We start from the raw sequence: 15,546 nt of genomic DNA, 5'->3' as shown, positions 1-15,546 counted from the left end.
ATAGGCATTTTTTTGTTGACAAACAATAACACTTAAACATACAATATAGTAGATAGTAGATATACAGTATATATAAAGACATGTTGTCATCAAATTTCAGATGAAAATGTATTAAAATAAAGCAGTTATTTTAAAGTTTTATATTTCACAATGGTGCTGTTTTACTTTATTTTTTTATATATAAAAAAAAAAAAAAAAACTTACAAACAAAACAAAATCTTACCAATCCCAAACATCTGATCTGTAATATAACATAATATACAATATAACACTTTAGGGAGACTCTGGGAACTGGTGGGATTTATTCACAGACATTATCAGGAGTACAGAAAGTCAGGTCAGTTTGTTTTACATTTTATTTTATGGTGGTTGGAACACAAGACACGAGTAATAAAGTTAGTAATGGTAAGGTCATGCCTTTCATTCTGTGCATTCACAGCCAATCAGATCTAGTTCAATCAATCAATCAATCAATCAATCAATCAATCAATCAAAACAGTAGTTCAAAATGCCAGACTGAGAATCCTTTTAAAGACATAAATAATATACTGAAAATAGTATTTGTACAGTAAACAGTATTTTTGTAGAGTCCAGGACCACTATTATTGAGGCCGTCTGGAAATTCTCATAAGCATTATTAATATAATTATTAACATTTATGAATTAATTTACATAATGGGAGTGAGGCGTATATACTGGCTAAAGTGAGAGCACAGAACAATATGGAAAGGAACTTTTGTCACCGATGAACGACGAATGATTTTAAGGCATTTCTCAGATTCCATTCACAAAGCAGATTTCCTCACCATGAGCCTCATCCCTTGAGAGCAAATCTACGTGAGGAGGATGTCAAAAAATAACTCTGATTAATATAAAAACGATCAAAAATCTAGTCCGCTGGAAAAGTTTAGGATGGTCCATACAGCTCGTGCAGTAACAAAGGGCATCCCCAGATCGATGTTCCCCCAATCCTCCACCCTGCTCTCAGACTCGCTTCCAGTGTATAATACTAAAACAAAACCTCAGTAACAAATTTACACTTGAAAAATCACAGGGCTGTACATGATGGCGATTATGATCTTGCATGTTCCAGGGTTTGTTAAAAAATGTAAAATAAAATTACAAAAAATAATCATTAAAAAAAAAAAAAACATTTGGTGATTCTTCACCTTGAACAGGCATATTTTTAGCGGAATACTGCAAAGCATCTGGCATCAAACTCATATTTTTTTACACAGAAACAGCAACACAGCATTGCATTTTTCTTGGGATATTGACTTGACTTAAACCCATGCATTACTATTTTAACTGGTTACCACTGAACATGAACAGCTGTTATGGGGGTCATAGGATGCAAGGAGTCTACATACATCATCCCTTTTTTATAGCAAGTGCTGGCAGCATTTTAAAGCGACATTTTCAACTGACATACGTTAGAAATGTTAGATTTTTGTTCGATGACGGAACATGCCAAGAATGTCAATGCTGTTTTTGTCCATCTGATGTGTTTTGAGTCTCTCATCTCTTCCTGTGTTACAGCGCCTCCCAATGTTGAGTTTTTGCAACAACCATTTTTTCCAACACACACACACACACACACACACACACACACACACACACACACACACACACACACACACGAAGTCCAGATTGACAAATAGCAGATATAATATATATATATATATATATATATAAAATTTCAGTATCTCTCAACTTGAATGTTCATATGTCGAGATTGCAATGTAGTCAGCTACATTTCTGCCCTGAATGGAATGATGAAGATCAAGAAAACCAATGCAAAATCAACTCAACGCTTAAAAAGATGCATGCAACAAATGGTCATATAGTATATTTATATGTATAGATATGCACAACACATGAGACGAATGACTGCAACAAAAATAGCATCTTCAAAATTCACAGTCTCATGTATTTCATTACTATTTATTTCATCTCACAGGTCAATGATTTTTGCATGGGAAAAAAAAAAAAACTAGTGAATTTTGAGGAATGCTAAATGTTACGTCAGCTACTAACAGTTCAGGATTCAAAAGCTTCAAGTTTTTCAAGCTTTCGCCCTTGTTAGTGGTATCATAAATGAGGAATATTGTATATAGTCTTGCTCAGTGTATTTAACAGTTTCTGTGGCGTCAATAAAGCAGAAAGTCACTTTTTTAGACCTTTTTTAAATGTAGTAATGGACCACAGCAGTAGCTCAGAGGAATGTATGATGACTGCTGGACAGCAAGCGAGAGAAGGCAATCCAGACGGCACAAACAGCACCAATCTCATCTGCCACTGTTCAAGTAATGAGCAAGTACATGTTCTGCTGTTTGTCATAGGAACAGGACAGATGTAATGCCACTTTTTGCTTGTTTTGTGACACCATGTTCGCTGACTGGTGACATGATTATGGTTGGACGCAATGATGGGGGAACAAAGAAAACAAAATAAAATTATAATTAAAACAATGTAATTTTTCCAATATGAAAGGCAAAGAAAATTATACAAAAAATAGAAAAATAATTACAGCAGTAGACATGGTGTTGGGAGGATGGTGGTGCCAGACTATTTGGCAGAACAGTGTAATATTTTGGGACTGTTTAAGGCGTCCTCAACCAGATGTAGTTGTACCCCGTCGACTATCATGTCTTTCACGCAGCCGACAAAGCCAGTGCTGTAAGCTTTGGGCAACCGGCGAGCTACGGACAGCTCCTCCAGACCTCCTGAAGACGAGAGGAATGGACAAGATCAGATCAAGGGTACATGATATACTGCACAGCACTTTATATTCACACAATAAACCTGAATAAAACATTCTATTAGTAGTGGACATCACAAAATTGGTATAAACAGCCATCTAATCACTTAAAACTCTCAAGAGGTTGTAAGAAATGCATGCCATCACATTGGATATAAGACGATGATACTTTTTTCTTTTCAGAAATACAGCTCTTCTATGATGAGCATGTTTTTTTTTTCATTTCTGAATGATTTTATATTGATATTTTTGGGGGCATAAAGTAAAAAATGTCAGGGTGATACACCTATTCTGCTATCAAAATGGAGCAAAAAGACTCATTAAAAGAATGAAATTTTAGCAAGAAAAACTTTAGCGAGTCACACACACACACACACACACACACAAAAACACACACACACACACACACACACACACACACACACACACACACACACACACACACACACACACACACACACACACACACACACACACACACACACACACACACACACACTTTTTCTTGTGAATTAATAATTCACCATATTTATAAGTAATGCTTTTAATCTCTATTTTTAAAGATGGGTATATGCTTTTATCTTTAACTTGTTGATTACTCCCTTTGCAATTTTAAGAGGCATCAAATGTATAATTTTCTTTAAAATTATATAAACAGTTTTCAAAACCATATGAAACCAACATGAACACAAAGTACACAATGAACTTAAAAAAACTTTTCAACAAGATATAACAAATGTTTACAATTACAACAATCATTCCTTTTTTACCATGAACACTTGTACTGTACAGTATATGTCAGCTGAACTATAGTATGACCTGTAGCTTGCCTGCATGGTGGGTAATATCTTAGTGTAACTTGATATATAACACACCATGAAGGCAAGCCACAGCATTATATATTATTAAAGGCTGATGAAGTCTGTGGCTTATGGAAACCTTGAGTAGAAGACTGTTAAAAACTTAATCACGCCTGAGACAGACACAGAAGGTGTAAGGTGGGGGTGTCAGAATGAGACACAATAGAGACACAACACTCAGGAACAGGTGAGAAGATCAAACAGTGTTTTTGTGAGGCCAGGCTCTGGGGACGTTCCCTGACAGCTTTCTGAGCAAGAGTTACGCTCGCCTCCCTCAGGGACCTGACACTGTTGAAAATCAAGCACTGTCTCCTGCTCTTGAGCACGGCGAAAAAGGTCTCCCCGTTACAGTTCGCTCACGTTTCACCCAGTTCTCTCTCTTCCTTTCACCTCCCCATGTGCTTCCCCTTTAATCGGATTGTGTGCTTGCAACGGTAAAATTGACAGGGCTAATTTCAAGTGAATTACATCTGAATAAGTAAATAAATAATGAAATTTGAAAGAAGGGATTTTCAGAGGGAGCTCTTGATGTTCTGGCTGTCTGAGGATAATGTATTCTAGCCACCGGCTGCCCTGTGCTCTACTGGCTGGCCTGTGCTGAAATACTTTACGCAACCTTAAAATGGAATAAATCAGCCCTTTTAAGTTTGTCAAAAGAGAAAGAAAAGGCAAACACTGAGACATTAGGGCTTTTTAAACCCTATTAGGGCTTTTTACACCCTATAGTAAAGACTCATTCTGGAATAATTAATTAAACATAATTAGGTAATATTGAGTGATGCTCAGGGGTAACAAGAGATGTAGCTCATCAAAAGCACTCATGTTGGGGGAAGATCCCATTAGATTTCACAAGCTAAGGTGGGACTGTTGATGTTCGGTGTGTCAGAGCAGGTTTATGTACATGGTTTGTAAATGAACTACGATTGTGCAAAGCGACCTAAGATGGACTTACCCAACCAGAGAGCGCCGTCTGTGTCCAGCTGTGTGGCAGCCAATGGTGATGACCCAGTGACAGCTGCCTCATTACCAACCTGCAGCGAGCCATCTCTGAGCGCTCTGTGGAGAATAGAGAAGTGCAGGAAGATAGTGAGTCCCAGCTCAGCATTAACACTGAAAATCTGATTTCCCCCTCACATTTCCTGAAGATTGGCCTTCTGGCAAACTTGTAGTTAATATGTACTACATTTGTGGCAAATTAAATTGTAGTCATGAGGGGAAAAAAAAGAAGATTGCAGCTTTACACTTGTAGTCATGAACCTGCAGCAAGCTTTGGACAACATGCAAAATTCCTTACTATTGAGGCAATGATGGAATAATGTTTTACCTGTTGGCCTTGATTCGTATCCAGCGGTTGGTGTTGACCCGTACAGAAGAGCGCAACACCACAGGCTTGGAGCCGAGGTCATAGGTCATCTGCACACGGCCGTCTACAATGGCGAGGGCAATGTAGTCGGAGCGTTCCACTCCCTTTCCGCTCCACAAAATCAGACCATGAGTAGCCTCAGTCCTGATGCTCAGTTCAAATTTATTCACCAGCAGGGCCTTCTCACTAGATCAAAGAGAGACAGGAAATGCTGTCACAAATCCACTGCCATTTCAGAGATGCCACGGGACTTGCATGAAACCCTTACTTACCTGCTATATTATCAACAACAGTGATGCAATTATGAGTGAAAACGTAACTTTGATACAGTCAAAGCCCCAGTAAGGGTTTGATAAACTAATGAACAGACTGAACAGATGTGGTTTGTATGACACTAGGTAAACTAGGCCACGCTGATGGGGGAAGGGCCTTTTGAACACGTGTATGTGTGAGAGGGCTGGTGACACACTTTAGGTTATCTCCAAGTTTACACTTCCTAATTTGCCTTCAAGCTCTAGATTTTCTCTTCCTGTGCAGGAAGCGCTAAGGAAGGATGCCCATATCAGCTGCTGTCTGATCTGTGTTTTGATCTGGTTCCCTGGATGCAGCACTCCCTTGTAAAGCATCGAGAAAGTCACATCTGCCCGTCCTCAGGGGAGGACGGTGTCACTCCGAGCGAGCTATTGTTCAGGTCAACGGGGAGTCGGTTTAATCTAACACACCTCGCATTCTGCCCCTTTGCAAGTTCCCACAGATACGCCACCAAAAATAAAAGCAGCTATTTTTACAACAATTCCTTTGTTCTCAGTGGTGTACCTGCAGTTGTGGCATCAAGAGAGCCATTATTTGAGAAAGCGAGCGCATTTGTGAGACAGAATAGCAAGTGTGTGGGGGCTTGTTTGCTAAATCAGATAACGTGTAAACAGGAGAAAGACAAGTGACAACACGGATAAAAACACAGACAAGACAAAGACAAAGACAAAACGGAGAGGAACAAAACAACGGACACGATACACAGAAGAAAAGAAAGCAGATGGTGACTGCGCTCGCATCTTCACACCACATTGCAGCAAATAGAGACACTTTCTCCATGGGTGTGCAAACTGTGATATCACTGATGGTGTTTATTTGTGAGCTTGTTTGTACAGAATTTGTGTTTCCTTTCAAAGATTGGGTGAATAAATGAATAAATCGCCGGTGCATTTTTTTTTCCGAGAATTTAACCTAGGAAGAGTCCAGTCGAACAATACGTGCTGTCTTGAGGAACAATTAATCTGAAAACAGGCGTAAAATCAGACGCTCTGCCCGACTGACAAGTCAAATTTTTAAATCACAATATTAGCCGCTCTACTTACGACTTGAGAATTTGAAATAACACATCTTAATTTGTTTGATTAAAAAGACAGATTTTCATTACGCTAATGCAGTTGATGAGCCTTTGATGGTGCAAAGCTGAATAATTATTTGCTGTAATTGAATTCTTTCCCGGTGAGACACATGTAATGTGCTGACTGGACTCTTTTCATAGGCCTTCCCTTTGCACGGCCACAGGCCAGAGCTTCAGCATCAGGGCAGCTCTCTGTGATTATACACCACTCAGCTGAGCTTATTATTGCTCATGTCCCAATAGGATCTCAAGCATCTAGATCATTCTAATGTTCTAGATGCTTGAGATCCTAATGGGAGGTGAGCAACAAAACTGCTTTGAGTATTTTGCTTTTAAAAAATCTCAGAAGCAGCAGCTTTCATAATAGGGTGGTGCATCATTTTTTCATAGTTGAAGTGATCAGACTTAAAGAGTGGTTTATGCTGTCCACCTATAGGGGGCAGTGGCTCACATGGGAATAGTCAGTACATACATGTCTCTAATATTTTTAGCAGTTCCACAAAGAATCTGCAGTCACAGACCTCAAGCTTTTTTTTGTGTGCATTGGCACCTTTGTTCTGCTTAATATGCGTTACCAGTTGTACTCCACATATTCTATCTAGGCTTGTGTATTAGACAAATAAACATGTTTGAGACATGATTTCAGAGTGCAAGCTGCGACGTGCTACCTGACAAAAGCCCTGGCCTTTAGCCTCTGCAGGGTGGCTGAGTGTTGGAGGACGGCGTGCCATTATAAACAGTTTAGACAGAGGGGACTCACCTCTGGTCAGATGGGTTCTCCAGTGACTCAGGGCTTAGAGGAGCAAGGGAAGAAATGATAGGCATGCAATAAGTGCAAAAGGGTGGAGGGGAAGAACAGGGATCGCATAACATACAGATAAGAAGATCCGCACCAAAGAGCTGGAGTGACTTCACTAAATTATTCTATTCTTTCAGTTGTTATGCCAGCATAGGCAGAGAAATAACATTGTAAGTCTGTATCGGCGGTACCAGTGGTACTGACAAGCTGCTTTTATTGTTCTGTGCTGTCACATGATTGAATTACTGCAATTTATCAATGATTCCATCATTCTCAACCAGTCAAGAGAGCAAGAAAGCAAGAGAAAGAGTAACTAAGTGAGTATATGTTTGAAAGACCGGACATTTTCGATCAAATTCCAAAACCTAGTGAGCTGCCTGTGGAGCCAGTATTTAAAGTCATCATAGGTCCACTCAACTTAATTACTCGGCTTGAAAATGAACCATGACTTTACTACAAATAAAACAACCCCTCACCCCTCAAACATGGTAACCACTAATTAACCATGGTTTTGCTACACTAACCATAGCTTAAGCATCCCAGCCGGCACATGACCTACCTTCAACGTTGAAATATGGTAGAAATAAGGTCAGTTGTTGTTTCAACGTTGAAACAACATTGATACAACGTTTAATGTTGAACAGTTGAAAAACAGCCGGCACATGACCAACCATGTTGAAATATGGTTAAAATGAGATATGAATCCCATGCATTAGGTGTGTTGTATATATATTTTTTATTTATAATAGTCTCAAAGATAACATACTCTTGTCGTGTTTTTAGAAATATATAATTGCAAATCTCGGTACAATTTAAATCAGTGGCTCTAAAAAAATGTCAGGCTCCCTCTAGTGGTTACGCAGAGAAATCACTAAATTACATAAAGATTAAAAAAAATTTTTTTTAATTTTTGTTTACGTTTTTCATTTACCTGTATGTAAGCACAGTGCAGTGATCAAACTGTGTATTTACAATGTTAAAGTGGCTGACAACAATAAATATTCTTATTCTTATCATTTTTGAACTGTGCAGAGCTGAAGCTGTATAGTTAGGCCTACTACGCTGCTGTTAGCTTAGCAAAATGCTAACATCAAACTCTACTGAAATCAATTGCGAGTCAAGTTTCTATTTATGTGGCGTGCTTTTCTGCTTATGTAAAGCATAACTGGTCTAGGGTGAGAGTTATTATGCTTCCTAAAAAGGCAGCAAGGTTTTGGATAAACTAAATACAAGAGACTTTTTAAAAAATTTTTTGTCAAAAGCCAATTATATAAAAAAGTGCATTTATGAACAGGACACTTAAATGGTAAAAATGGGTAAATTGATCCAAGGCTGCTGAGCTAAAGAGAGAGAATAAAGACAGATGAAGAGCACAGTAAATACTAACAGAAATATAACTCAATTCCCACAGATGCGGCGCCACTATGTCAGCGTCGTCTGAGGAATTTATTAACTTTAAGGGCTCTGTTCAAAACCAGATCAAGCTAAATTGATGACACTCATTTTGAAGGGCTGGTCAGCTTTCTTGGTTGAGATTAATTTTAATCCGGCACTTCATTTTTACAGGAAGTGACATGCAATAAACACCAAGAATAGCGATAGTCAATGAAAAGGGCCTTGTTCCTAACCGTTACTGATGCCAGCAGTGGTTCACTTTCTCTACTGGACGGAGCCTCTTTAACTGCGTCCGGTTTTGAGAGACAAATCCTTGATTAATGTGCCACTTTTGCTTTCATCCTTGGGCACAATTATTAGAAATTACTGGGAGCGATTTGACAAACAAAATGACGTGGCTTAAAAGCGGGGTAGGAACTTTTCATGAGCATATAATACATAACATAATTCCATTTAATCAAGCTGCCAGCTTTTTAAGGGCTTAGAGCAGCCACTTAGACACTTAATTACATTCAGAAGGAAACAAATAATTTAAAATAAGAATCACTAAAAGGAACACTATAACAGATTGAAAATTTCCCTAATGGGGCGGCAAAATGCCATTTAAACCCAGCTGTAAAAACCAACAAAATATTGATGTATATTGTGCTTTAAAAAGTTAAATAACACTTGCAGTTAAAAGGGGCTTCATTCATTTCTTTTTCTTTTTTTTTTTTTTTTTTTTACATAAGAATACACACAGACATATTTCCAGTCAGTTCAGGTATTTCCATGCATGATTCCTGTGGGAATATATCAGAGTACCACAATGCTCATCATCATTCATGCCAAGCATGCATTCCTGAAACTGGTTTCAGATGAAAATCTACCTTTCCTGGAAAAATAGATATTTATGTATATTTGATGAAAATTCTCTTGAATGTGATGTAAATGGGAATACAAGGGAAAACAAGAAAGCCTTGTGTTGGGTTATGTCAATGGTTTGTCTTTTAAAATGTTAGTTTTGCTTAATCAAATCCATCCCAGAATGTTTCTGGGTTACTTACTCTGGGATCTCATTGGTCAGTTGGCTTGAGAGCAGAAGGAAGACAACAGAGTACACTCACATGAGACAGACGGACAAGAACAAAGACAAGAAAAGCTGTGTACAGAGAAAGACAGGTAGACACAAATACACACACATATACTACACATAGAGATGAGTCCTACATTAAGATTCACCACGTTTCAGAATGCTAGTTTGTGAAATAGGTGGTATGAGATGCATTTCTAAGTTGTATGATCAGTAAAAAGCAGCAATGATAGTAAAATGTTTCTAATGTCAACTCAGATTTGTAAATCAGTTAATCTAGTTATAAACGATTCCCTGACTTACATGTAGCACTGGAAGGACCAATTAATTTGAAATGGATTCAGAGTCAATGTAGTCAAATATTTAGATAAGTTCTGCCGTTCATTATATTTTTGAATCAGGATGTGTAAATTACAGTAATTTAAATTTAAATATGGTTATCCTAATTGAGATCCTTTGTGCCAGAAAAATGCCCTTATATATGTGCTTTATAAATAGTTTCACTGAAGTCAACTACTTTAAGTAACCTTCAGTGTAGATATTGGCACTTTCAATAGGGAATTTTCACTGTAATTTATCTAATTTCAAATATGAGTAGCTTTGAAAGCTATATTTTAAAGTAGCTTCCTCAACACTGGTAAAGACATTGCAATTTAATATATAACACCTGTGACGCGTTAAAAATGCAGTCCTTTTTCTACTAGAATACGCTTGACGTAATTGGTGCTTGCTGGACTGCTGACACATCAGACCAACCAAAGTAAGAGAAATCATCTGATAAGTGTTGAAGGAAGCAATTATCAAGACATGACCATCCATGGTGCTTTAGGATATGTGTGGTAGTGGAGACGTGTGGTTTTGAGATCCTAGTGATGGTGGGGGAAGGTTCATTACAGCGCATAAGTGTGGTACATCGTAGTGGAGTCACGAGACTCCTTCGGGTGCTATGTTAATTAGAACCAGGCTGGGTTCATGGAAAACCAAAGAGACAGGCCAGTGCAAGCGGTAATTGATGAGATCAAACCATTAGCTACGACGAGGAAAAACGTTGGACCTTAAATGGGGCCAGAGTAATCTAGCTTGTCATCACCCTTCATTGACTGCTAATATAGAGATGGGATGCTCAGGGTGGATCGTGATCATTGGGGAGGCCATTGACATTACCTCTTGGTGACTCCGTTGTGATATTCGATGAATGTATGACCATCAAATGCAATGGCCTCTGTGTCCCCAGCAGATTTCTCATATATTGCTGGAAGGGAGGAAAGAAGACAGAGTGAAATTACATTAATCGATATGAGACACAGCACTGTAATTAAAACAAAGGTGGAAAGCGTGATATATTGCAGGCTCTATGCTTTTGTGGCTTAATTCAGGTTAAAGATACAACAGTAGGACCCAGCAAGGTTAATGAGGTGAGTAAAAGTTCTTGGGTTTCTTGCAACTGTGCCAATGTGTGTTTGTGATGAGCATACAAATTGAACAAGGATGATGGCTGGTATTATTTCTAAAAGTTTTGTGGTGTGGATTTAGCTAAATCTACATATGGAGCAAATGACTGGCTAAAACTGCCATAAGAATTTCCTTTTAATTAAGTTGTGTGTTGATATATTCAAAAGACGTATGCAAATCTTGCCTTAAAGGAGTGTGAGGGAGTTGGAGGAGAGGCTGTACTGGGTAATACGATTTTGCATCGATTTGATGAAATAAGGCACTTACCATCCTGGCAGTGCTGTCCAACAAATCCGTGGCGGCAGACACACTCGTAGCTATCCAAGAGGGGGTTGCAGCGGCCTCCGTTCTCACAAACATCTTTGGAGCAGGGGTGGTAGGGATACATGGACACATCACTGGAGTGAAGTGCGTTATCAGCTTTCAGGATTGGAATTCCCATCAGAGTAATCTATGAAGATATCAAAATTATTTTCAAAAACTATTTCCTTTTTTTCTAATGCATGTTCCTGGTCTTACTTTGGAGGATTCATTAGTAGAAAACATTAAAAAGTGTGTTCTCTATGTAATTTTGTGTCTAAATAGACTTAAGTTGTGCTTCTAAAAAAAATAAATTTCATTATTTGTCATTATGGCTGTACAGGTCATTGGACGATGTGAACCAATAGCCAAACAGCTATTTAGGGGGTGTTTTTGCAAATCAAATTTAGATTTGGCTTCATTCTGGTAAGTAACATCTAATTTTTACTATCCATGTAATTCCCAGAGAGTAAAATTCAGGTTTATTCACACTGAATATCCTGTTTCACTCTAAACATACTGTACATCAGCTGTTGGAAGTAAAACGGAATGCAAATGGAAATTCATGACTTTAATGCATCCATGATAGCTCTCACCTTCTGAATGGCCCCTTTGAAGCCATCTTTAATCGCAGCAGCTCTGGCTACTTTGCGGAAATCAGGGGCTCCGCCCACAAAGAGTGACTCCTTCAGATTAAGATCTGTGTGCTGATTCTGGAGAGTACAAAAATGAGTGTGAGAAACCACATGAACTGTTCCTTGTCCTCTATTCACTGTTCAAACTTCACATCCTTTAATGCAAATAAAATGGCTATAAATTTTTATGGGCCATCTAATAGAGCAACTGCAGTAAAATCAGTAGAAGAGTGGATGTTTACTGTATATCAGCAGGCTTATTAATTCAACTTTTACCCCTAATCCTTATCCACATCAGTGTAAGTATTGTATTGCAAAACCATAATTAAGCTCAGTTACCTGAATGGTAAATGACTCTGAATCTAACATATTAGACAGGTGGAAAAGAGGTAGAAAAAAGTGAGAGAAAATTGAAGCAATTGAAATTAGGATGATTGATATGGATGTTTTTTTTTTTTTTTAGTGTAATGGATGCCTAATTGTTCCTCGGACATTTAAAATCTTGAGTTGTAAACTCTAATTGGTGTATAGAGTACAATGCAGATGACCATGAAATGAGCGTTTCTCCAACCTGTGTTAAAATCGCTTTAGTTACAGAGGGATTTTTCTGTGAGAGACTCTATTTGAATAGAATTAAAAATCTTTATTTTATGTAGGCCAAAAATTGCCTTGGGGGGAAAGGCAAGTTAATTGCCGGGAAAAAAAAAGATGGGACATCAACAGCAATGCCAATTTCTGATGTGTGGTCCAGCTCTCATTCCGGAGATATAAAAAGAAGAATAGCTAAGTACGGATACAGGCGAAGGCTTGAAAAGCTCTGGCTACGGACCCAGAGGCCAGTCCAAGCATGCGTTTGGGCCAAGACAGCATAGCCAGGAATGTTTTCACCCAGCTGCTGTTTCATGTGGTCAGAGACGTGTGCAATGAGAAGTCTTGACACAAAGCTGCAATGCACCGACAGCCACAGGCTGGGAGAGACATTTTCACTCTCCCGTTCTCTGCCAACACAAGCTGAGACTGAGATTGAGCAGGTGAAGTGAATAGCTAACTGTCATTGTTATTTAGGTAGTTTGCCCAAGGGCCCAGAAGCATCATGCCCACTCAAACTGTCACGTGCCCCCTCCAATTTTAGAGCCAGGAATTTGGTAGAAATGCAGATCATTTGCTTTAAACTGAAAATGATATTGTTTTTAAAAAGTCAAAGTTATTCACAATCAAAATCATCACTAGCTGTCAGGTTCAGAAGGTTTCCTTGCAATAAATGAATAAATACATTCAAACCCAATAATATTATACATCAATTAAAAACAAATCTTAAAATGTCTCTTTATTAATTATATAATATCATTCTAAAGTCTAGGGTTGGAAGAAAAGTAATGCTTTTATTCAGCAAGGATTAATTTAATTGATCAAAAGTGACATTAAAGACATTTATAATGTTACAAAACACAAATTGGTGAACATAAGAGACTTCTAACCCTATCCCAAAAGTTCAAAAAGTTTGGGGTTCAAAAGTTACACATCTGAAACCCCTAGGATTCTTAAAAGAAACTCTACCACTAGACTATCATGTCTCGCACTTATTTATAGAATGTATTTCTCTGGCCATGTCTTATGTTGCCTAGGGCAGGAAATGAGCCAAGACTGTCACTGGTACCACCTCAAACGAAAAAAAAAAAAAAAAAAAGTAAGACACCCTTGAAGAGTCCAAAAACAAATGTGCCAAAAGAACAACTCCTAGCTCTGTACCACACACTCTTCCTCTCACATCTCTTTCTTCTCTTGATAACACTCCCTTTCTCTCCTACACCAGCAGCATTTCTTTCGCAGTCTACATCCACAGCGAGGCGGTTTAATGGCCCTCCCACGTGAGACTAATGAAGACATTTCATTGTTGTTGGAAGGGTGATGAAACAATGATGGTCAAATGATAACTCTCTCCCTTGTCGCCCCCATACCAGCTGGTCTGAGGTGAAAGCCATATCTCTCTCTGCATCACTCCTTTCAGCATATGGAATGGTTTTAAGAAGAGAAAAAAAAACCTTGCCTTTGTTTCGTTTGATCCTCTACCAGATCTTGACTAATGGACAATGAAGCTGAAATGGACAGTTGCTTTTGGTGGGAATGAGAATGTGGATTCGAGAAAGCGATTTCAGACTTCAGTCATTACCTTGCGTGATTTCTTATATCCAGACAGCACACAAAAAGAGCACAGGGGAAGGAAGAAAAAAAATGTTACCAGTGTAGAAAACAGAGAGGATGTCAGTACACACAGAACAGAAACATGCAGTAAACTGTAAGCCTGAGGAATAAATATTCACAGGCATAGCTCAAGCAAGACTTTTAGCATGCAGCTCACAAGTAAATAAATATATGTGTGTACAGTGCCTTGGAAACAAATTTTCAGAGTAAATCAGAAATTGCATTAAAGTTGCGCTATGTTTTACACTACTGCACCCGCATTATTTATATTTGCTTTATGATATGGGAGTGTAGTTAGAGTCTGTTCAGTGGAACAGCTGAGGCCATCGAAGCAATATGAAAGCATTTCTCTCTGGGTTTCGCTGCAGACGGCTCCTTCTGGTTTCTTCACATTTTGTTCCTCTCTCATCCTCTCACGCTCTTACTTTAATAAGATTTGCCTTCCTCTACTGTTGAAATGAAACACAATTATCATACCTAGGAAGATTTAATGGCAAAAAAGGCACACTTAAGTGCCTACGTGTAAGACTACATCAAGCTGATCACAAATTACACTATTTAGAATAACTGGAGGATGAGAGAGTTTTGAGATTATTTCACGGCCTCGATTTGTGTACGAGAGCGGCCCGATTGTTCTGCTGTCGTACTTCGGGTTTGACACGAGCTCAGACAGAGTAGGGCTGCACGATGTGTCGTTTAAGCATCGATATCGCGATGTACGAATCCACGATAGTCACATCGCAGGATGTGTGATGTAGGCTGTCGTAGTTGATCCGTTATTCATTAACTGTACGGGCCAGCTGCTCCCCGGCCCTTGACGAATGTGATTAGCGGATTAATTGCACAGCTTAACCATCATAGAGTGAAAGTTTTGACAGGGCAGAGAGGGAGAGAGTGCGCGTGAGAGAGAGAGAGCGTGAGAGAGCGCGCACGAGAGGGATAGCGCGTGAGAGAGAGAGAGAGACAGAGGGAGAGAGAGAGAGAGAGAGCGCGCGTGAGAGAGAGAGAGAGAGAGAGAGAGAGCGTGAGCGAGCGAGCCCCGGCCGCACGCTCACCGTCTTCAAACAACACAAGCGCTGTCTTGCTCTCTCTAATCAAAGATAAAATTTGATTAGATTTCATATCGCAATATATATCGCAGAAAAATAAAATATCGCACTGTAATTTTTTCCAATATTGTGCAGCTCTAAGACAGAGGCTGCTGGGATTGATCTGAGTGGGTGCCAATCCATAGCACAACATACATAGTCATTTCCACATGGCAATTAAAAGCAAATGGAGGGCAAAAGATCACAAGTATGAGGCATAAAAGAGAGACGT

The 15,546-nt window shown here is 38.9% G+C and overlaps 1 protein-coding gene across 1 annotated transcript in view; it reads right to left on the bottom strand.

The window, feature by feature from the left end:
* Positions 1-1,863: 1,863 nt before the first annotated feature.
* LOC132129020 (agrin-like) overlaps positions 1,864-15,546 on the bottom strand; it is a 268,355-nt gene continuing 254,672 nt past the window's right edge. The window contains exons 31-38 of the mRNA XM_059540418.1: positions 11,986-12,102; positions 11,357-11,540; positions 10,802-10,889; positions 9,612-9,635; positions 7,132-7,164; positions 4,946-5,170; positions 4,574-4,677; positions 1,864-2,726 (exon numbers count right to left, since the gene is read on the bottom strand). Of these exons, the coding sequence (XP_059396401.1) occupies positions 2,569-2,726; positions 4,574-4,677; positions 4,946-5,170; positions 7,132-7,164; positions 9,612-9,635; positions 10,802-10,889; positions 11,357-11,540; positions 11,986-12,102 (933 nt within the window). The 3' untranslated portion in view covers positions 1,864-2,568. The remainder of the gene's footprint in view (positions 2,727-4,573; positions 4,678-4,945; positions 5,171-7,131; positions 7,165-9,611; positions 9,636-10,801; positions 10,890-11,356; positions 11,541-11,985; positions 12,103-15,546) is intronic.

The sequence above is a fragment of the Carassius carassius genome, chromosome 46 (assembly GCF_963082965.1).
Source record: "Carassius carassius chromosome 46, fCarCar2.1, whole genome shotgun sequence".
Taxonomy (NCBI): Eukaryota; Metazoa; Chordata; class Actinopteri; order Cypriniformes; family Cyprinidae; genus Carassius; species Carassius carassius.
The sequence above is the reverse complement of the archived record's forward strand: the minus strand, read 5'-3'. Positions and strand labels throughout refer to the sequence as shown.